Source organism: Salvia splendens, chromosome 9 (assembly GCF_004379255.2).
Source record: "Salvia splendens isolate huo1 chromosome 9, SspV2, whole genome shotgun sequence".
In the NCBI taxonomy this organism is placed as follows: domain Eukaryota; kingdom Viridiplantae; phylum Streptophyta; class Magnoliopsida; order Lamiales; family Lamiaceae; genus Salvia; species Salvia splendens.
The window spans coordinates 31,815,405-31,839,709 of NC_056040.1; the positions used below are offsets into that span (position 1 = coordinate 31,815,405).

Here is a 24,305-nt window from a genome sequence, read left to right on the forward strand (position 1 = left end):
TAATCACTATTTTCTTCTTTTTGTTCTAGAAATGATGATGATGATGACGATGAGACTAATGTGAGTTTGTGATGGTGGAATTCATAATCAACATCATCTTGATGATCAAGGATGAGTGAATGTGTATATGCTCTAACTCCTTGTCTAATTAGAAAAGCTCCAATTAGGTTCTCACCCACAGCCACATCATTTATTGGAAACTCCATAATCCCTCTCTCTACATGCAATGCAACAAAACACACATTTCAAATTTTAAGATTTACATAATGAAGAAAGACATATGGGTGGTTTAGTTATATACCTAGTGGTGTGTGGCGATTTGGTGAAGGCGCAGGTGAGATGGACAGCATATCTGCAAAGCTCACAATGATATATCCAATATTTGGATATTAATAATTTTCTGCACGCCTCACAACGGTAGTTATATATGAGATATTGAAGCGGGATATGGAAAGAGAGAGAGAGAGAGAGAGAGGGAGGGATGGTGGTCTTCACTATGAACGGTGTGAGGCAAGGAAGCACATCTCTCATGGATCCAATACTGACATGCCGGTGCGGTGCATGTGTAGGAACTCCCTTTGGCGTGTGTGGTGCAGCAAGCATCGCACTTGAAGGTGCAAAACCTCCTAAGCAACTTCAATTCATGGTTGGGGTGACTCGGATGATGTATGATGCTGCGCACGTCCATACATCATGTCGCTTCCCTGTGAGCATCTGACATGTGCCGTAAACGTGCATTCTACGCTCGTACATCTGTAGGAGATGCGTTCTAGATAGCATTGACAGATAGAACAGCAGCTTTGCCAATGCACATGGGTATAATGTTGAGTAAGTGTGTGCTGAGGGTGCATTGCGTGTGTGATCTTCCTCGGCGCCTCTGCACACTCTTGATGTAGTAGAACCTCTTGCCTGCACCTCTGGATACACCTATAACCTTTCTCTGCTGTTCTAAATTTCCCATAACAACCATCACAACTCTTTAAACTATGAATCACCACCAGAGAAAGTGGATGCTGGTGGCTCCAATGATTAAGCATCTTTCTCTCCTCCTCATCTTCTATCTCATTTTCTACTTTTTCACTCATGTTTTGTGTGTGTGTGTGTGTGTTTTCTTTGTTACTTCTTGTGTTTGCATATGAAAACTTATATAGACTATTTTTTACTATCTTTTCAATACTGAATTGCACAAAACTTCTAATCTCAGCAATGTATATATATCAAAGTAACAACTCTTCTCTTTCCCTTATTTTTCTTTTTCTTTTTCTTTTTGTGCTTTTCCGATATATTTATATTCTCTAACTTCTAATTTAACTTCGTATGATTACTATTGTGTATTGATATAATACTAATATGGGTTATGATCAATTGCATTTTATGGGGGGGGGGGGGGGGTAATGACAGTAACGAAATGGAAGATGCAATGGGAATCTTATCGGGAGAGTATGGTTGTGGAGGGAGAGCTGATTATGTATGTGAAGGATGCTCTTACAATTTATGAAGAGGAGCTTGGCAATTCCAGGAATTTTTTCTTATATTTTGGTGTTGATTCAAGGGTTGGGGAGAGGCTAGATCATGGCAAGGTAACTGGAATTGAATTGAAGTAATACATTGTTGCATGCATTTTCTGATTACAGGACTTATTCACAAGCAAAGGAATTCAAGGAAACTAAACTTGTAGACAAAATGCCCCATCGAGGGAGTTGGGAATTCGAAGGGGTTTTCAGTTAGAGACAACGGGGGATGGATTGTTACGATAAGAAGAGGAACGCCACATAAGAGTGGGCTGGTTAATAAGGGAGGACAGCTGGAGATCTAACAACCATGGAGAAAGAGGGACTTGTGAGGTGGATATAAAAGGAGCAGCATATCCTCAATTCAAGAATCCCATTTCTACAAGCTCTTAAGACATCAGAGCTTATACGTTCTCTAAAATAAGCTTAGACAAACACCCCCTGAATTGTAATTGTCAAATAAGGTAAATAACAGAAGTACCTTGCAACACAAAAATGCTTCCTCCTTTATATCATATTCGGCTTAAAGACAACATGCTGAAAAGTAAATAACCATGGAAGCATGGGTATCATGATATACACCAAAATTTTAAGAACCAATTAGTAACTTGGGAGATAGGTTGTATCACCTTAATTTGTGTCCGATTGTAAGTGTAGGTGATATGAACTAATCCATCACTAGCTTGAATAACAGCAGGATAGGAGAATTCCATTCCTCCAGTCTCCTCTAATGTAGCAACGTCGTGCCATGAGTCACCGTCATCACAAGAAACAGCAACTTTGAGTACAGCACGAGATATTGTATTATATGCCAGTACAAGGCGGCCATCACTCAGCTTCACTCCATCAATTCCTATCCACTGTCATTATTTAGAAAGAAGCATGATGGTTTGTTTATAAACACTCTACTTAGTAAACAACCTGAATTCGGATTTGGCAGTTGAGTTGGCTGTGCATTATCCCATGTGTGACCACCATCACAGGACTCTGATATGCAAATTTTGTTTATTCCATCGAAGGATCTCATGAGAGCACGAAGGTTCCCTTTCGCAGTCTTGTAAGGAACAGGCTGAATCACAGCGAGAGTTTTGTTCGGAATGTATATCGGTCCATACTTTCTCCATGACCTGCCCAAGTCTGTAGTTATCTGTTTTACAGATTGAAAAGATGCATTAGCAACCATCACTAGATTTATTTGAAAACAAAAGAGATGACATGGATTAGTACCTCCATCCATGCGCCCCATGAGTTCCAGCTCTCGACAGAAGATCCACAGAGCAAGTCCCCATTCTCGAGCAGGATAGGCTGCAAACAAACACTAATTTCGTTACAACACAGCTTGATTAAAACATACTACACCAGTAGATGTGGATACAACAAAGTCGTCTATGCCTTATTTTTAATCGGGCCTAATATGCCAGGAGGGAGCTGTTCTCTCGTTGACCAAGTAACCCCACCATCGTTAGATCTCTTCATGCATCCACTCCATCTAAATAGTCAGGTGATACATTTTCAGATACAGGAATATGATAACATGTAAAAATGAGAACTAGTAACAACTAACATGTTAATTGTTAATTGACTAACACTTCCATCTCACATTGCATTATTGTTGAAGACATGTAGTTAATCTTAAAGAGAATTAGAATATATGGGAAGGAAATGTTCCGATCTGATTGTAATTTAAACAATTGAACACTTTCAGTTAACGAGTGAGAGCATCATCAGCTACAATATCGGTTACTCTTACACATACTTACTTCTGAACTTCTTGACCAATTTTATAGAATAACAGCAACTGATTGGAAGGGTCCTTATACAACACTGGATTCCACATAGGGACATTAAATTGCTCATCAACAGCAAGAGGAGAGTGCCAACAACCATCCTACCATTAAACTTGTGTTAAATTAGGAATTAGATACACCAAAATCATGATTGTTTTGGAGAAGTTCTAACTATAAATTTGAGTTGATCAAAAGGAGATTATCACCTTGTATGTCTGTGTCCAAATTTTCACATCAGGAGCTCCTTCTGCTGAACCACCAAAATAAGCAACCATAAAATGATCTTTATCGACCTACAAAAACACCATACATAAATTATGCAGTTTCTATCAGATAGCGACTAAGAAAAATTTGTTACTGAGACACACCTCTACAATCGTGGAAGCATGGCAACTGTTGAAGGGGGCTGAGTTAGCAGGAAACGTGAACTCCACAAACAGTGGGAGCCAAAGGAACGTATCATTCTTCATCTGCAAAAATTGTCTGGTGTTTTTGTTTCAATTGATATCTTAGGATTCTTAGCATAAAGGACCAAGGAAGAGATAAATCATTCATTGTTTTGCAATAGTAGTACTTTATAACGAAAATGGTTATTCAAATGCTGCAATATACAACACTCGTTCTTTCTTCTTACGTAACTAAAACGATTAATACTCCTATACACTTGAAAAATTCACAACTACCTACGTCAACACAACCAATCAACCACATCCGAAAAACTTGCTATAGTATTTCAGTAAATAATCTCAATAACACAAGACTCCAACTAAGAAAATCGAAAGCAGCAGCTACAACAAATTATAACTACCTAACAAAAATATTAGTCAAAGTTCAAAACAACACTCGACTATAAATCAAAATAAAACAAGAAAGTTTATAACTAAAACTTGAACTGCTATTGTCAACAACAAAGGCAACTGACTGAAAACTTCAAGTAAGAAAAAACTAGAAAGATATTAAAAACTTGCACCAAGATACACTAAAGTTACCAAACTATGGCAAATACAACAGATTGGGCACACACTCAAACACAAATACACAAAGTGCTTTATATTTATTACAAGAAACAAAAGGAGAACTTTTGAATACCTTCGCTACGGGAAATAAATCAGGCTGTGTCCTTTGAATTCCAAAGAGTGATTCCCAGCCAATAAAATGAACAGAAAACAACAGGGAATACCAACACTAACCTTAAGCGGAGTAGCAAAAATCTTGAAACTAATCTCCCCCTTTTATCAAAAGACAAACTTAGTTAATTCTGCTATGAACACCAATAATAAACATAAATGCCAGAATAATCAATTACCAATAATAGTCAGTTGAAGCTAATCCAATTATGCATCTTCAAATTACGAAATCAGATCAATAAATGAAATGAAAATACCTACTGTACACAAAGTCAGAAAGACAAACTATACTGAAACGACAGGCTGCCTGATTTTTTTTTTATTTTTTTAATGGGCAATGAGTATTCTCTCCTTCCAAAATATTTGCAATATATTTTGTCTCAATTTATAGTTTGTATAGGACCTCTAGTCTAAGTATTACCACTATGCCGTTTAATCAATTTTTAGCCGAAAATTATCAGTCTACAGCTTCACCAACTCACACCCTAATTTTTTTTTTCGTCCTCTTCTTTTTCCCCAATGCTTGAAATTACTCCCTCCGTTCCACATTAATTAGCATCATTTGACTTGCAAGGATTTTAAGAAATGGTAGAAAGTGGGTTTAAAAAATTAGTGGAATGTGTCACACTTTTATATATTAATTTTATAATAAAATGTTAGTGGAATTAGTCAGCGGAATTTGAAGTTTATTACCGAAAGTAGTAAAAAGTAAGGTGACAATTAATAGAGAACGGACGAAAAAAGAAATCGGTGCCAAATAATGGGGTCGGAGGGAGTATGTAACAGCTATTGAGCATATTTATACTTATAAATTAACAGATAAATGCTATACAAAATATTTTATATGAGTCTCAAATGTTATCAATTATCATAGTTCCTTTTAAAATTTTATATTAGTTTTTTTACATATTTCATTTAATTCTTAAACCTAAAAAATTAGGTCACCTGCAACTAATAATGCAACCATGAATTTAAGCAAGTTGATGCTTATATTTAAAGATGTAACGATAATACTAAAATATCTAATTTTATATGTAACGTCTATGCAATTTTTACGATACACTAGATCATAATTGTTTTCGACGAATTGTCATGTCGTTAAAATTGCTATACTCTCAGTTTTAAATTTTTGGAAAATTTCTCTCTCAATGAATTTAGCTAAGATGTCATTCATACATTCGTCTCTTGTTCTATTTAACAAATCTGTCTTAATAAGTTTCACTTTTGTGATAGAAACCAAAAACTTTGCTAGATTTTCCAAATCTTTAATATTGGAGAATTCAACTTTATCAATCGAATCACTAATATAAGCCTTAAGTTGATAGGGTAGAGTCATACATTCAGTACACGAAAGTCACCACGATAAAGTTTTGCAAGACGAACCAACTTGTCGATTTTGAAGCTAGCAAATGAGTATTTTGGACTAAGGAAATTCTTTCAAGTAAGCAAATTTTGTACTCCCCCAGTCCCAAAGTAGATGTCACACTTTTCTTTTTTGAAAAAATTCTCACTCACATCAATATATAAAAATATATTTTCTCTCTCCACTAACACACAAAACAAAATCTACTAAAATCTCGTGTCACCATCCAAATGTGACATCTATTATGGAACGGAGGGAGTACTTGTTACTAGAAAACGATTCTCCATCTCTTGTGTAAGCAAATCAAGAATTTAACAATAATGAGAAAATGTGAATTTAGTATTTCGGATAGTTAATTATAATTATAACTGAGAAATAAAAATGTAAATCTTACTTGACAGTAAATCTTCACTTGGTAATGATAATTTGTAAAGCATTTTTCCCGCTTCATACGCAAACGAGACTTGATGGTATCATTCTCATCGATGACGTCAATGAAATTAGTCACACAAAACTCTTCAACTTGTATTTATTTCACCCATTATCTCTAAAATCTCGCAAAGTCCTTTTGATTTTTTCAATCTAAGATATAAGTTGAACGAAAATCCCTAAGATGTAGAATTGTTGCCAAATCATTACTCAAGAAACTCTATCACAAGTGCATAATAAAAACAAAGTCATAACTCTCAATTCTCATAATCGATGTTTTGGTATACCTCCATTATCCGAAGTAGAGCTACATTATTCAGTCTATATATTTATGGAACAATTTCTAATATTATCACGTCCCATTTTGTGGGAGCCATGATCCTACAAAATAGAAAGTTCATTAGAATAAACTTCTCAATAATAAATAGCTTGAGCTAGAAAGTAGTAATTTCCAATATTATCATGGCCCACTTTTGTGAGAGTAATAATCCTATGAAATTACTCCTTCGGTCTCATCACATGTGACACATCTCTTTTGGCCATAGGTTTTTAGGTAGTGGTGTGTAGTGGTTAAATAAAGAGAGAATAAAGTAGGAGTGAGAAAAAAATAGAGAGAAACAAGTTGAGAGAGTGGAAAAAGTAAGAAAGAGATAGGGTGTTGTTTTTTTTACCTAAAAGGAAATGTCTCACTTATAATGGGACTGTCCTAAAATGGAATACGCCTCATTTATAATGGGACGGAGGGAGTACAAATTTTCTTAAATTCAATCAGATTTATGAGATATTAGAATTTCGTTAGTGGCGTACAACCTTCTTTCGAAGGAGTTTCAAAATAAAAAGAGAATTCTTAAAGCAAATTTCAGATGGTTCGGTTAAGAAATATTTGGCGGCTATTTGTGACCTCTAGACTCTTCGTCGGTATTGTGTAAGGTAAAAATGTTAAAATTCTAATAAGTCAGCCTCCTTTAGGGAAAACCTAGTCTCCTTTATATAGAGTTAGCATGGGTCAGATTAGGGATCCATGAATGCTGGACTTGGACCAAGCCTGATGGACTTTATTTCATGTCCAAACAAAACATTATTATCAACTATAGTAAAAAATATATTATTTTTCCTTCCAATCTGAAATTACGGGTAATATGAGTTTTTCTCTTTAAATATTCATTAATTAACTTAATTATGCTATTTGAATTTATCTAATTAATATCTTTTTTAAAGAATGATATAGCTCAAAATCTTTATTTATTATTCGTGGAATAAATTCCAACCGGATTTCTATATAATAAAACTTTATTTCGAACACCTCTCGAGGATATTATCAAACCACACTTAACGAGTGCACGATTCATTGTAATAAATATCCTAGCACTGCTAGACAATGATCACCACTACCCAAGATATCATGATTATGGGTTACGAAAAACTCGCACTTATTGATACGTCAAAGTAGTGTATAACCAATATCGTATTCTCAATGTGAATCACATTGAATCACAGAGACTTTGTCTTTAAGTAAATAGGAAGAAAGATTTATCTCATTGTTAGATCCGTCGAGAGTTATACCACACTAGTGTAGTTTATTTCCAAAAAGTAAGAAAACTTGCAAACTGACACTACAAACTTTTGGATATATAGCCAAAGCATATCTAGGTTGTAAAATACTATTTCTCTCATACAAAAAAACCGACTATCTAATCTAGGTTGTGAAAAACGACGCCCACAACTAGGCTATTATGCAAAAGAATTAAACTTGTTTGCTTTTTATATATTTAAATGTTTGAGAAACATCTTATAAATATATAAGTAAACACAAGATAATAAAGTTACTTCTTCTCACATTGGGTTAAAAGTGGATTGTAGTGTTTATTGTATACAAGCGAATTCTAATCGTCTAAACTGTTCGAAACACGCCTTTTAATATATCAATCCTAACACTCTCCATCTTTTCTACTCTTGTATTTGAGGCATGCATGTAACCTTTTGTCTCCTTCGTGAAGGATTTCAAGTAAATCCTAGATTGGCTCATTAATAGCTTCATTCATCTCCGACAAAGCCTGGGAATATTGCATATAATTGGTGCTAGAATACGACATATTAGGATGAGGATGATTACCATAATTATTGTAATTATTACCCCTAATTAGGGTGATAATTATTATTATTGTACGTATAATTCATAAGTTTAGTTGATCAAGTACCGACATATTTAACCTCTTTAAAAATCTATGTATCTAAGATATAAGGAATTTTATTACTTTTCATGATGTTACTTCTCCATCTATAAAAAATATTTCAATTTGTGGAAGATACATGTTTTAATACAAACTTTAAGAGAAAGAAAAAATTTAAAAATGAGAGAGAAAAAAAAGTGATAAGAATGTTTCTCAAATAGAAATTTGGAATAATTTTAATAGCTAGGTAGAAAGAGAAATGACAAAATTTTTAATAGACAATATTAAAAATATGATGAAGTCACTATAAGGCCACCCGCAATGTGTCACGCGGGTGGCCCGTATTCCGTCACGGAGGGACGGGACGGCGGCGTGACGCGTTGCAGCGCCCCGTCTTGTCCCCAACCCGTTCCGCATTCCGTCACGGCGTAATGAGTGGCGAGACGTCTCGCCACACGCCGAGGCGACGTGGCGCGCGCCGGCGTCATGCATGACGCCCACTCGCCGGCCCGCGAGTGGGCATCGTCACGCTGACGCAATAATTCATTTTTTTAAAAATTCAAATTAAATAAAAAAAAATTAAAAATTAAAAACAGTAATATTACCGTTAATATAGTCGTTTTGTATTTTTTTATTTTTTTACTCTATAAATACTCCTAATTCATCCTCATTTCACACACAACTACACATCTATTCTTCCCAAATCATCTCCATTTCCTCTCCAATTTTCATCTCTAATCATCTCTCTTTTATTCTTTCCCCAAATTTAATCGATCTCATGGATCCGTATGAGCAAATAAGTCGAATAATGGAAAAATCACTTGAAGAAGAGCGACGCCGGGAGGCAGAGGAATCTGCGCCGCCCCAAAGACGCTCCCGGACTTACATCCATCGTAACCGGGAGGAAGCCGCCGCAAGGTTAGTTCGCGACTACTTCTGCGATAACCCTGTGTGGGGAGATACCTACTTCCGTTGTCGTTTCCGCATGCGGCGACCGCTATTTCTCCACATCGCAAATACATTGGCGGCCCGGGAAGAGTTCTTCCAAGAAAGGGAGACGCCGTCGGCCGTCCCAGCCACACGACGCTGCAGAAATGTACTGCAACAATCCGTCAGCTTGCGACTGGACAAACAGTGGATGTGTTCGACGAATACCTCCACATTGGAGACAACACTAGGAGAATGTGTTTGCTCCAATTCTGCAAAGGCGTCCGGGCAGCCTTCACCGACGAATTTCTCCGGAAGCCAAGCACGACAGATTGCCAGTTCCTGCTCCGCCTTCACGAAGAAGTGCATGGATTCCCCGCGATGCTTGGCACCGGCGACTGCATGTACTGGAAATGGAAGAATTACCTGGTGGCGTGGAGGGGGTCGTACACGAGCGGCCACAAAGGCACCCACCCCACTGTTATACTCGAGGCTGTTGTCGACTACCGGCTATGGATCTGGCATGCGTACTTCAGGGTCCCCGGCTCGAACAACGACATAAACGTGCTCCACCAATCTAACCTCTTCGCCGAAGTTTTGGATGGTAAAGCGTCGGCCATCAACTTCACCGCTAACAACCGGCGCTATAAAATGGGGTACTATATTGCCGACGACATCTACCCGAAGTGGCCAACCTTCGTGAAGACGTGCACTAGGCCTGTGAACGCAAAGCAAGCGCTTTTTGCGCAGAAGCATGAGGCTGCTCGGAAGGATGTGGAGCGGGCGTTCGGGGTTCTCCAAGCGCGCTTCAACATTATCAAAGCCCTGGCTCGTACGTGGTTCATGGATAGCATGGTCAACATCATGTATACGTGCATAATCTTGCACAACATTATTGTCCAAGATGAAGGACCCGAGGCGGAAAATCGGTTCGACCCTGAAGCCCCCGAAAGCTCAACCGCAAGTAGTCCGCCTCGAAGTGGAGTGCATCCGTCTATACAAGAACGGTTGTCTATTCGGACAAGGACACGTGACTCTACCGCCCACGCCCAACTCCAAGATGATCTAATGGAGCACATTTGGGCAAACTTTGGCGGAGGAAATTAAATTATGCATTTTTAATTTTTTTAGGATTTTTAATTATGTTTTTTAAATTTTTTTTTGAATTTTATGTTGTAATGTTATTTTATTTTTAATGAAGTGTGTTTTTTATTAATTGAATATGTTGGAAAAAAAATAAAAAAATTATATTGAATGAATAGTAATTTAAGGGACGGATAAGTGACTGAGGGTTGCAGGTTCTATCCCATAGTTAAGGGATGGAGTAAAAAAGTACAGTGGGGCCTGCGAATAGTAATTTAAGGGACAGTTAAGGGACGGTTTAGTGACAGCGTTGTGGATGACCTAAACATAGGGGACAATTTGGTTATTTTACATCTGACATTGTTTCCACATGCATGAGTCAGCCCACTAGCATGCATTAATGAAGTTCTATTTATTATCCAAAACATAACTCATCAACTGTCTCATTTATTATCTCAACTCTTCCTCACCAAACTCTCTCAAACGTGAAAAAAAATAAAAATTTGTAATTATAATTATGTGATCAAAGTTAGTTTTAAAATATTAAATAAATCGATGTTGTCATCCTCACAATGGAATAAAAAAAATACTAGTAAAATCTGCACCTTCTAATAAATTAAAGCAGTGTATAACTAGTGTTGGGATTGTAAAATCATGGATTAAATATGCTCAATCAATGGATTTTGACCAAACAATAAATGTGATGAGACATTTAATTTTGTGAAATTAAATGATATAGCGCCGATCTACATTTTACGTAGATAAATGTAGTATATTCACTTTCTCTAATCCGATTTCCGGTGAGTGAGAAATAGTGGATTAAAGTTGAGCATAATTAGCTTTTAATTAAAGCTTGAAGTTTAAGCTTAGAGAATAATTAACTAGTGTTAATTATCCCACATTGGAGAAGTGACACATCTTTTAATGTGTTTAAATTAAGTGACTTTATGTTACTTAATAATTATAGTAGATCAAGATGGGTGAAAGAGCCCACACGCGCGCACACGTGCGCGCCGCCGCTGCCCGCCCGCCCGAGCCCGTGCTCGTAGTCGCAAGCTTAGAGAATAATTAACTAGTGTTAATTATCCCACATTGGAGAAGTGACACATCTTATAATGTGTTTAAACTAAGTGACTTTATGTTACTTAATAATTATAGTAGATCAAGATGGGTGAAAGAGCCCACACGCGCGCACACGTGCGCGCCGCCACCGCCCGCCCGCCCGAGCCCGTGCTCGTGGTCGCAGGCCCAGTCCCGGTCTCGGTCTCGGTCTCGATCTTGGGTCTGGACCATTACTAATCTTTTTAGACCACCGCCGAGTCAACAATCTGATAGGATGTTGTATCCTACGATCAGCAATAGAGCACTAGAACAATTATGATGAGCAAGATAAACCCTAGTTGAGGTGCTAGGGGGCGATTTCCGCCAGAACCGGGAATGAGAATAAGTTTATACTTTATTTCTCAATAAATAAAAGAGTACATAGACCTCTAATTTATAGAATACTAACTAGGCTCAATAAAGATAAAGATTGCATAAAAATAACTAACTAAAATAGAAGATATGCTAAATAAATAAAATCAAGAAGATATGATGAGATCTTGTGCGAGATATGGTTGACGAGATTCACAAGATCGAGGACCCTATCAACTCTCCCTCCGTTGAAAACCACCTTGCCCTCAAGGTGGGTCATGAATTAAGAACATGAGTGGCTTCATTTGGATATCCCTAGCAATGCCGGAGTGTGCGAGCGGGGTTGTGAAAGTTGCCCATTCTGATACATCCTGTGTGATAGGCACAACAACAATATATGTAACTTGGATGGTTTCAACACCCTTGAAAGCTCCCGGGTCAAATATGTGAACTCCCTCGATTTCACCTAATCGAAGATCTTCACACCTCTGTTTGCTATCTCCATGATAGGACACCTCCATTGGCTTGAAACCCAACAAATCCAAGAGAATATTCTCTACCTCAAGATTAAGCGGAAGGGACGGTGGAATTGGGAATGTGTCAATTTGCTCACTCAAATCTCCAAAATTTAACATACTCTTCCCCACTTCAAGCATAGTCTTGGAGTCCACAATGCAAGTACCTGCCACACTCTCTATGGGATCATCTCTTGTCTTTTTCGAAGGGGTAAAAAGAATTTGGGGTAGCAACTCAATATATGAAACTGAGTTGGCATTTCCAGAACATGGCAATCTCCACCTTGTGCGACAGCTTCTGTCCAAACATGTCACAACATTGGGTGGAGGGATCGAACGACCATCAGAGGCGAGTGGCTGTTCAAATCTGAACAATTCACGATCACCAACAGTAAGCAGAGATTGTTGCTCTAGATGGGGCCCCTTTAAAACATTATATGATGGTGTAGTAGTTTCTGCATATTGTGGATCTTTCTGTGGAGATCTTACAGAATGAGAAACGTCCCGACCATTAATCCCGTCGCAAGGAATAGCAACAAAACTTGGGTCTGTGGAGAGATGTGATGAAACTGAAAGAGCAGCTCCATCATTGAGAGCTTTGACAATGCTATGAACTTTATCAGCCACCAATTCCAGGGGTAATTCTATTGAAACCCCCTCATACAATTCTGAATCTAACGCGACAACGTTGTCGGCATCCACAGTAACCTCAGACTGATGCCCATGATTCGCCATCTGGGAATCAGCATCCACACCCATAGCACATGTACCAGTTGGTAATTCAACTTCAATTACAAAGAGGGTAGAATCTCTAGCCTGATACGCGTCTGCTCTATTTGTTTCCAAACACCCATTAACAACAGCCTCAGTTTGATGAACATGATTTAGTACAATTGAAACGTCCTCCTCAATTAAATCTGAAGCAATCCTCAATTAAATCTGAAGCAAAGTAAACATTCAAAGGTGGGGTAAAATGATGATAGACCGCCACTAAGAAATCCTCCCAACCTTTGTCGTAATTATTATCCGTCCAGTATGCCATCCAATCGGACGTTGGGTGATCGAACAAGTATTTTGTAAGATAAAGACGGTCGTCTAGTGGTGTGTAGTGGTGGTTATAGTACTTTTGGATCTTACGGATCCAATCCGGGGCATTCTCTCCGTCGAAACGTGGTGGTTTGAGGCGTGGCATGGAATAAGACTTGAAACCCATCGGTTCCTGAGTGACCGACAGAGGGGGCGACCAACGCTGCGGAGGTGAACGCTCGTCAAGGCTTTCCGGAGCCTCCTCGGTATGCTGTCCGAACGTGGCTAGAAATTCTCCGTGAGCAGCGACTAGACGGCGTAAGTCCATGAGAATCTCGAGAGCATGTTGTTGTGATTCCATGGTTCGTCCGCGAAAGTGGATTGGAGAAACAATTTGGAGAGAGATTGACCGTAAGTGTGACTTGGATAGATTGGTGGGTTGTGCGTGTGAGGGAATTGAAAAAATGAATTTGAGGGAGAGCGGTTTTGAGGGATGAAAAAAAGAAAAGGCGTCTGGTTGGAGAGGGGAAAATCTGCGTGAATTTGGAGAGAGCTGTGGAGAGAAATCACTTGTGATGGGAGGGAGAGTAAATCAATGAAAGCATCAGTTGATAGGATGTTGTATTCTATCGATCAGCAATAGAGCACTAGAACAATTATGAAGAACAAGATAAACCCTAGTTGAGGTGCTAGGGGGCGATTTTCGCCAGAACCGGGAATGAGAATAAGTTTATACTTTATTTCTCAATGAATAAAAGATTACATAGACCTCTAATTTATAGAATACTAACTAGACTCAATAAAGATAAAGATTGCATAAAAATAACTAACTAAAATAGAAGATATGCTAAATAAATAAAATCAAGAAGATATGTTGAGATCTTGTGTGAGATATGGTTGACGAGATTCACAAGATCGAGGACCCTATCACAATCCAAGTGGCTTGACACATCATCAAGCGTGGCACAGTCACGGCTGCCACGTGAGAAATTCACACGCTCCACACGCGAAAGGCACACTCCTGCCACACGCTTGTAACCGCCGACGGTTACGAATCTGCCATGATGAGCCTTTATGGCTTGGTTGACCCTGCATGGTGGCTTGGCCTATAAATAGGCTAGCCATTCCACTGCATTAGATACAACATTCACAAGCATAAGCTCTCTCCCCCTCTCTGCATTGTTTTTTTCTGTCGAAAGCTCTGCCCTCTTCCTCTTCCAGTTCGCCGGAGCTCGTTCCAACTGCGGTGCTGCAACGAACGAGACGTAGCCGTTTTATCTTTGGGGACGACATGCCAAAACCGAGAACAGTACCAGGGCGTATCTCGTCTTGCGGAAAGAGGCCTTCCTCGACTCGGCTAAGTTCATCTTTCCGTTTGTAATTTTTGTTTCTGTTTTATTTGTCTTCTCTCGAGTTGTATTACGCCCGGTTAGTGTTTTTTTTATATAGCTATATCTCCAACAGGAGCCATATTTAAGTGTCTTGCCGTCTTCCATGAGCGACATCATAATTTTTTTAGATTTCAATATATTTGTTTTTTATTATTTCTAAATAACTTTGCACTTTATCCTAAATGAGAACATAATGCCATCCGCATTTCTATCTCAATACCGTCTCATCCCTTCACTATTTATGGGTTCCACTGCACTTTTTACCCCATCTCTTAACTAAGAGACATTAGCTGCATCCATTCATCTCTTAATCATCTCATCCCTTAATTATTCATTCAATTTCATGTTTTATTTTTATTTCCAACAAATTCAATTAATAAAAACACACTTCATTAAATAAAAGAAAATTACAATTTAAAATCCTAGAAAAATAAAAAAACACATAATTAAAATCCTAAAAAAAATAAAAAAGACATAATTTAAAATACTAGAAATTAAAAATTGCACACTTAAATTATAAAAATTACTCCGCCGGCGAACTATCACCCGAAGGCGGTGGTGGTGCACCCAAGATAGATGGAGGTGGAATACCAAGTTGACTTGCCAGATACTCAATGCCGGCAAGATGGGCTTGAATTGGGCAGGTGTCATGCGGGAAGTGGCGGCCATCGTGGCGGTGAAGTACATGGACATTAGGGAGGACGACGGCCCTTGATCCCTTGCGGCCGACGTCGTGTACCGGAGGAGCTCTCTACATCGGATGTCGGGCACTCAACCTCTTGTGAGGCGTTGTCTTCCCCGCCCTCACTAGACTAGTATTGGCCACCCGTCATGTGCTTCATGCGTTTCGAGCTCGAGCCTGTGCTGGACTGGATACCGCCAGCACACCTTTTAACCTCGTTGACCAACTGCCAAACATCGTCATGTTTGAAATCTTTTTTGGTGTCGGATTTAAAGACTCGCAAACCCGCTCTTAGAATGTCGGCTCCACTGGCTCCACTTTGGTAATTCTCTGTTTCATTCTTGTAGATCCCATAAAATTTTTTGATATCTCTGTCGGTTCGGTCAAAATGACTGCAAAGCATCTTCAAGTTGCGGCGGCGGGCCCCCTTCGACTTTTCCTTGTTGTATACGTCGATGACCTTTTCCCATAAACACTTGCGGGTTTGTTGATTCCCGATGATGGGATCGTACGACGTGTTGATCCAAGCGTCGAACAGAGCCATCGTCTCCTTGGAGCTATATGGATGACGACCTAGGTCCTCCTCCTCGTCCTCCTCTTCTTCCTCCTCGTCATCGAATCCGCGACTAGCGGAGCTTCCACCACCTTGTCCTCCTCCTCTGCTGACTCGTCCTCCTCCGTCTCCTCCTCTTCTAGCTCCGGTCGGAAGGTTTTCCAGAGTGTGCTCCGCCGGAAAATTCTCCCTAATTTGGGATAATTCCTGCGTTTGCCCATACCTCGGGGCGGAGGGACGATAGTATGCATCAACTGGAAAAGATGGTGTTTGGTACGCTGGCGTCGAGGAGCCTTGGGTGCCCGGCGACGAACCGTAACCGGTAGCACCCAAAACATTATACATGCCCCCTCAGTCGACAAACGCGTTCAAGTCGAAGCCGCCCTCACCGTCGGAGTTTCCGTCACCGAACATTTTTGCAGAAATTGGAGAGGAAAAAGAGATGATATGATAGTGATGTGAAGAAAAAAAGATGAGAGATGTGTGTTTGTGTGCAAAATGAAAGAGGTAATGAGAGTATTTATAGAATAAAAAATAAAAATAAAAAATTTTACCGTTTAAAATTTTTAATTTATATATATATATATATATATATATATATATATATATATATATATTGGAAAATCGAATTTAAAAAAATTATTTATTGCGTCAGCATGACGACGCCCACTCGCGGGCCGGCGAGTGGGCGTCCCGCCTCGCGCCAGAGCTCGCCAGCTTCATCTCCGCAGCGGGCCACGATACGCGACAGGACGGGATGAGAGTGTTGCATCACTGTCTCGATGCGGTCTCGTCTCGCTGAGATGAGACCGAGCACCTGCATCGCTGTCGAGACGAGACTAAGCCCGCATCGAGACAGCGCGGGTGCTCTAATACTCTCGATTCGGGTGCTCTAATAGACCGAGCACCCACATCACTGTCAAGACGAGACCGAGCCCTCCTCATACTATTGATTTTCACATCTTTAATGGGTCTTCATCTCCATGACTTCATTATCAGAATCTATCATTCTTTAACCCAAAAATGAATACGTATAACCTTGTCATCAAAAGAAAATCAAATCTGAGTTTGAGGAATAAGGGACTCCATTATGAGGGTCTGTGTTAAGGGCGTACTCCTTAACCTCGCACAAATTCCTCCGTGAGGTCGCGAGAACGTTTGCCAGTCGATCCACACGACAAGAACTATGATCAATTCCTCCGTGAAGTCGCGGGAATCTTTACCCGACGATCAACAACGATAAGAACTAGGGTTTGTATGTTGAAGAAGAAGAGAAAGTAACGTAAATTATCTTATTTCATGAATAATGAAAAATGAATAACAAAGTCCCTATTTATAATGCTAAATACACTAACTTAGGGAATAAGAAACTAATTATATGGTAAAGATATGCTAATATAATACTAATGGGCAAAATAATAGATATATGATAAATAATAATAATTGTCTCGTATCAACTCCCCCACGGTTGAAATACACCTTGTCCTCAAGGTGGAAACCACGAAGCATAGAAGAGAGTTGAAAGCCAAAAATTGTTGAGAGACGTCTCCTCCTGGATCAAACGCACGCCGCACAGCTGAGCGTCTTCCTTCACTCGAAAAGGAATCTGGAGAAATGCAAGGCTCAGATGCCACATCCGCAACATCTTCATCCTCTTTCGGAGCTTTGAGCTTGATGTCTTCCATCTGAATCCTCATTCTCTCAAAACGAGCTTCATAATTGATGGAACACAGTTTAGCCTCTGCCTCGAGCCACAAATTCTTGAACAGAAGTGCTTGCGAGTGCATGTCCTCATCTATCTCGAAATTCTTCTCAAGGACCTTCGTTATAGCCTTCGCCATATCATCGTCTCCGGTTATGTGAAAATCATCCTTCAAGGGTGAAACTATTGGTGATATCTCATCTTTCTTACCATGAATAGTGTCTATTCTCTCCCCCTTATGCAATTGTAGCGAATCGGGATCGGTGCAAGAATTCAAAACTGCACATTTCGTATGAGGACCTCTTGAAACAATACCCTCACAACATGGCTTCCCTAGAGAGGAAATAACAACTTGAATGTTATCACCAGTCTTTGGGAAACCACTTGATACATTCACCTCGGATATTTGAGGTCCTAGCGTTGCTATAACCTTGGAATCAGAAGTATCATTAGGCTTCGAGGGATTGGAATAATCAGAATCCACAGTGTGGATTCCAGCAGCATTCTCCCTATGTGCGGGGTTATCCCAGGCCGTGAATCGGCGCCCCTGAAATCCCTCGACATCAGCGCCGTAACGATCACACGGCTGTTGAATCACGTTTCTGGCATACGAGCCCACGATCCCTAGGTGCTGACGTGAATTGACGGACGTTGCTGGAGAAATGATCGGGCGATGCCTCCCCGTGTCCCCTCGGCCCCTCTGCCACTCCTCATAGGGCGACTCAGGCTCGTCCATCCTATGCGCCGGGTTGTCCCACGCTGTCGCGCGTCTCCCCCAAAATCCATCGTTATCTGCGCCATACCGATCCTACTCCGTCGCGTGTCTCCCGGGTCGAATATCCAGTCTATACGCGGGATTGTCCCACGCCGTCGCCTGCCTGCCGAGACTCTGCCCGGCGTTGACCCCGTATCGGTCCCACGGCGACGCTCCAAGTAGGGCAGCGTGCTGCTGTCCATGTGATGAGGGACCGCCGCCAAAACCTAATTGCGGAATGGACGAAACGGCTGTCACCGACATCACGATCGCGCTCTGCCGCCCAGAAATCTCTCTCCCTCGCTGCCAATCCGGATCTGGTGGGTCTGGTTCCGGCAGTGGCGGTGGTTGAACGATTGTCGCACTCCGCCCAGAATTCTCTCTCCCCGCTGCCAATCCACATATGGGGGATCTGGGTCTGGTCGCGGCGGTGGTTGCGCGACTGCCGCGCGCCTCTCCGAGGCATCGAGCCTTGCCTCCAACCTGGCCAACGACGCTAGCACATGCTTGAACGCCAGCGCCGGTGTATCCAACGCAAGAGTCGACGACGATTGCGACTCTCCCCCGACGATGCACCGGCGGAAGTCACCACCATAGGTTCCGTACGGTTTGCCACACGATTCGCCATGAAAGAATGAGTTCGACGATGAAAGCGCCAGTTGTTAAGGACGTACTCCTTAACCTCGCACAAATTCCTCCGTAAGGTCGCGGGAACATTTGCCTGTCGATCGCACACGACAAGAACTATGATCAATTCCTCCGTAAAGTCACGTGAATCTTTGCCCGACGATCAACAACGATAAGAACTAGGGTTTGTATGTTGAAGAAGAAGAGAAAGTAACGTAAATTATCTTATTTCATGAATAATGGAAAATGAATAACAAAGTCCTTATTTATAATGCTAAATACACTAACTTAGGGAATAAGAAACTAATTATATGGTAAAGATATGCTAATATAATACTAATGGGCAAAATAATAGATATATGATAAATAATAATAATTGTCTCGTATCAGTATGAGAGCTCTCATTTTTTAAACCCAAAAATGAATATTTAATCTTGTCATCACAAAATCTAAAATGGATAATATAGATTTTATTGTTCCTTTCAAACAATAAAGGTAGACTGATTATGTTGAAATTTCAAAGTGATTCAGATCTGAATTTAAGGAGCGATGATTAATGATAAAAATACGAAATTTATTAGAAAAATAGATTTTACTCATCTCTTCTCTATGTTCGTTATCGGCGGAGAACTGTGCGAAACAAATAGCGTATTAGAAACTGAGAAAGGCTAAATAAAGAGTATCTAAAAAATATATAAGCTAGGATGAGTTGCTGGTTAATGTAGACTTAATGAGTAGAGAGAAAATGGATTTTCCAGCTCTGTTCTTGCGAGAAGAGTGAGACAGTTGTAATTGAAGAAGATAGATGACAGAATGAAAAGAAAATTTAGAAATTAATGTCACGTGGCTCATTCACCTAAACTAGACGCCCATTTTAGAGCATCAACAATAGAAATAGCTACAAACTCCTATTGCCACATCAGCAGCACTAAAAAACTCCTCCTGCCACATCATCAGAATAAGCAACTGGACAAACAATAGCCCAGCCATAGCCTAACAACAATAAACAAAATTATAAAAATAAATAATTAACAATCACACAAAATACGGAATTAAATTTACGACACAGATACGAGAAAATTCAATAATAATATTAAAAATTAAAAAAAGTAAATTAATTAAAAAATTACATTAATTAAAAAAAACTCCTCTTCCACACACGAGCCCCCCCCCCCCCTCCGCCTCACTCCTCACCGTCGTCGCCGCCGTTGTTGTCGCCACTATCCGGTGTTGGATATTTTAGTGTAATTGGATTAACTTGATTGATCAATATGATCATAATGAGACATCAAATAAGTTGGAAGTGCGGAGTGCACACTTGTTTGAATTCGTTATGATTGGACGGGGTTCGGGGGCAGCGCCCGCGAGAGCGGGGGCCAAGGGGCAGAGCCCAGGTCAGCTTGAAAATTTTTTATTTCCATTAAAGTTGCCATACAGAAATCTTCATCCGGAAATGTAATTTCCGATAATTGAAGGACCAAATTACAATATTTAAAACCCGCAAAACTAAATAAAAAATCGGTTGGCCGATCGCTCGCCGATCGGGAGCCTGCAATGGCGGCCAGCCGATCGGCTAGCGCCCGCAAATCGGTGTGCGCTCGCCGTTTTTCTCGCCGATTTTCCGCTCGCCGGCTGCAATGGTTCGGCGAGCGGACCGGCCAGCGCCGGGAATCGGCTAGCCAGTCCGCTCACCGCCATTGTGGATGCTCTTAGGAACGCAATAGTTCACTACTCGCCTATATTATATTCTCAATGTTATATTAACAATGATTAAGAGATGATTTATCTCATCTATTGAATATTGTGTAAATGGTTGGAGTAAAATAATTTTTTGGTGTGACATATACCCAAAAATGGGTTTAAGTTTGGTGTAAATAGTTGAAGATAGTCTTAGAACATCGTTCCAACCAATCTACAATGATGAAGACTTAGACAGGTTTGATTCTTATGTACTCCCTCTGTCCCATTCAAGATGGTCATCTTTCATTTTTTGTTTGTTCCAATCAAGATAACCACTTTCCAATTTTGGAAATAACCTCCTCTCTCATCTCTCCTTATTAAAATATTCAACTACATTTTTCCTCTCTACTTTATTCCACCTAATAACACTTCCTAAAATCTCGTGACACTAAAAAATATGGTCATCTTGAGTGGGACGGAGGGAGTACTTAAATATTGATCAAATATCTTATAAATTCATAAACAAACATAACGTGATAAAATAACTTCTTCTCACTTTAAGAATAAGTAGATTGTACACAAGCAATTATAAACGTGCAAATTGATCAAAAAAATTCTTTTCAAGTGTACCAAATGCTAACATATCTCTAATGTCTTATAATGTCAAAATCAAAATCACATTTGCTTTTTAGTGATACTAATATAAAAAAAATACATTACAATTAATTAACATTAGTTTGAGCCACAAGTGTCAATATTCTAGCTTCACGATTGTTTCAAGAATCATTTTCGATGTACTCCCTCCGTCCCATAATAGATGTCACACTTTGCTTTTAGTTTGTCCCATAAAAGATTTCACATTTTCTTTTTTGAAAAAAGCTCTCTCACACATTAATATAAATATGGAATACTATTTTCTCTCTCAACTTAACACACAAAACAACATTATCTAAAATCTCATGCCAATTCTCAAGTGTGTCATCTATTATGAGACGGGAGAGTAATAAATATCAATAATAAGGCCGCCTATATATAGTTGAATCAGACATTAATGCGTTGGTAAAAAATTATCAATAATGCTTATTTTTTACTTTTGGGGTACATCAAATCCGGATATTATTGATTAACTAATACTCGCCATTTGCCCATTTCCATTATTTTATTCTAACCTCATCTATGGTTAAATATATAAATCGGCATCTAATTGTAAAGTATTTGGTATAGAGGTTACAAAATCATAAAATGCTAAGAAATGAAGAATCCAAAAAGAACAGGTCTAATCTAGCAGGTCTAATCCAAACAGAACAGGTCAAAGTGTTAATCTAGAAGTTTGCTTGCTTTTCATTGTCCCACTGTATTTTTAAAATGTTGATTGGAGTCAAAGTATTAATCTAGAAGTTTGCTTGCTTTTTTCAATGTCCCACTGTATTTTTAAAATGTTGATTGGAAACTCACTTTTAGAGCATTCACGTCCGTACTCTTTGGCAAAAATATGGATATGGGCTCAGACCCACTTTTATTACTTTTTTACTCCATGCTCTTCCCCAAGAGCACAATACCCGCATCCAACTCTTCCACAAGAACATGCTCAAGGGTCCCACTATTCCATTATTTAATTTAAATACTTCAATTACTAAAAATACATTAAAATATAAAAATTACATAATTATTTCCTAAAAAATAAAAATTACAAACTTAAAATACTAAAAATTAAAAATTACATAATTAAAATCCTAAAAAATAAAAATACATAATTAAAATCCTAAAAAATACAAAATACATAATTAAAGGCTAAAAAAATACTCTAGTGGAAGACTATTCCTCCAGCCCTATCCACAATGTTCTTCGGAGACCCCGTATCATTGCCAAATGTGAATCGAGTTGCTCGGGGGTCATATTTGACCTATTTGCCAAATTAAGTTGGGCCAAAAGGGTCCACAACGAGTTGGTGGGGGGTTGAGGTGGCACAAAGGGAGCGGGAGCGGATGGAGTCGCGGCGCGACGGCGGTTGGCCGTCGCCTTCTTCCTTCCTTGCGGCCGGCGTTGGGAACTACTCGGACCGGCGTCAGGGCTACCCAAGTTAGATCCGGCGAGCTGGCTAGCCACCTCATCCTCGCCGGCGTTGGATAGGGATACCATCCTAGACCGTTTGCTGGAGGAGCTGGAGGAGGATGATACGCCTCCCCTATACTTCGGATGCACATGCACCTCCTGCCAAGCGTTGAGGTACTTGAACGGTTTGTAATTTATGGATTGGTAGGTCGCCAAGGCGGCACTGATGATGTCGAGCTCGCTCTTGCCGCTCCCCGCCGACCGCTCTTCCTGGAGGTAATACCCCTGGAACTTTTGGATTTCTTCGTTGGCTCTGAATATGGCATAGCGCACCATACTCTCATTGCACTCGATGGTTCCAGCCGGACAGTTTTCATTATACCGGCGAGAGACGCGCCACCAAAACATATCCCCGCTTTAGTTCGTGCCAACCTCCTGATCTTCGGAGATAATCAAATAGGCTTTAAATAATTGATCCATCACCGCCGGAATGTACGGGGTGCGGACACCACGAGGAGTAGGAGTAGGAGTAGGAAGATGAGGAGTTTGAGAGCCGCCGCTCCCTCCCGATCTGGGTTCGGGTGCCCACCCGTATCGCCCATCGGGAGCATCTTGGTCGTCCACCGAGTAAGGCCTGTAGCCACCCGAAACTTGAGAACCTTGGGTTTGAGGAGGGGCCGAAAATTGCGTTTCCGGACTAGGGAATGGTTGTGAGCCGAACCATTCGTGGTTCCAACCGCGAGAGTCGGATGGATGATCACCAGAGCCAGATATTTTTTGAGTAAGAGTGAAAGAAAGATTGAGAATTAATAAGAGAAGATAAGAGAATTTAGATGGGAATTGTGTACTGTGGTGTGAAATTTTTTGTGTGGAAGTGGGGGTATTTATAGATGAAAATGTGAATTTTGGGGAAAAAAATTGAAAATTAAATTAAAAGTGGGGATAAAAAGGATATAATTTATTGGGAAGTGGGAAAATATTTTTTTATTTAATTTGAATTTTTTAATAAAATCTGATTTAAAAAAAAAATGCCAACGGCTTTGCCGTTGGCCAATCCGCAACCGCCACGTTAGCTGCTCAGCGGCACGGACGTGCTCGATGCATCGAGCAGCGCCGTGCCAGCGATAAGAGCACAATGGCTAGCAGCGGTGAGCCGCGCCAGCGGCACGGACGCCGTCCTCCGCAGTGAGCACCACTGCGGATGCTCTTATGGGTTAACAACGCTCAGTTCCCAGCTATGAAATAGTAGTTTTATATATGGACCGTTCATTTATAATTTCTTAAGAAAGTAAACTAAAATAAAGTATTCATATTACCCTAGTAAATGTAATACTAAATTTGAAAATGTAATGAAGATGCCAATATTTAGTACTCCCTTTGTCCCAAGGTAGTTGAATCGTTTCTCTTTTGTTGCTCGTTTTGTAAAAATAAAATTCCTTCTCTCCCTAATAAATAGACTACTTTTATAGTTTGGGGTCATCCTCCAAAATTAGACAAAGTCTAAGTATATGA

At 39.9% G+C, this 24,305-nt stretch overlaps 1 protein-coding gene across 9 annotated transcripts; it reads right to left on the reverse strand.

Annotated features, from left to right (window-relative positions):
• Positions 1-1,993: 1,993 nt before the first annotated feature.
• On the reverse strand, positions 1,994-4,794 carry LOC121747723. Of its 9 annotated transcripts, none has more exons than XM_042141820.1 (10): positions 4,605-4,794; positions 4,489-4,527; positions 4,388-4,392; positions 3,667-3,768; positions 3,505-3,591; positions 3,272-3,399; positions 2,904-3,000; positions 2,739-2,816; positions 2,433-2,658; positions 1,994-2,364 (listed from the first exon to the last, which is right to left on the reverse strand). In XM_042141820.1, exons 4-10 carry the CDS (start codon positions 3,766-3,768, stop codon positions 2,081-2,083), a joined length of 1,002 nt encoding a protein of 333 aa, XP_041997754.1. In that variant the 5' UTR covers positions 4,388-4,392; positions 4,489-4,527; positions 4,605-4,794; the 3' UTR covers positions 1,994-2,080. The 9 variants fall into 9 exon arrangements, with proteins under 9 accessions (XP_041997754.1, XP_041997751.1, XP_041997753.1 ...); XM_042141817.1 differs by having other exon boundaries at positions 4,388-4,418; XM_042141819.1 differs by having other exon boundaries at positions 3,667-3,781; positions 4,388-4,418.
• Positions 4,795-24,305: the final 19,511 nt, after the last annotated feature.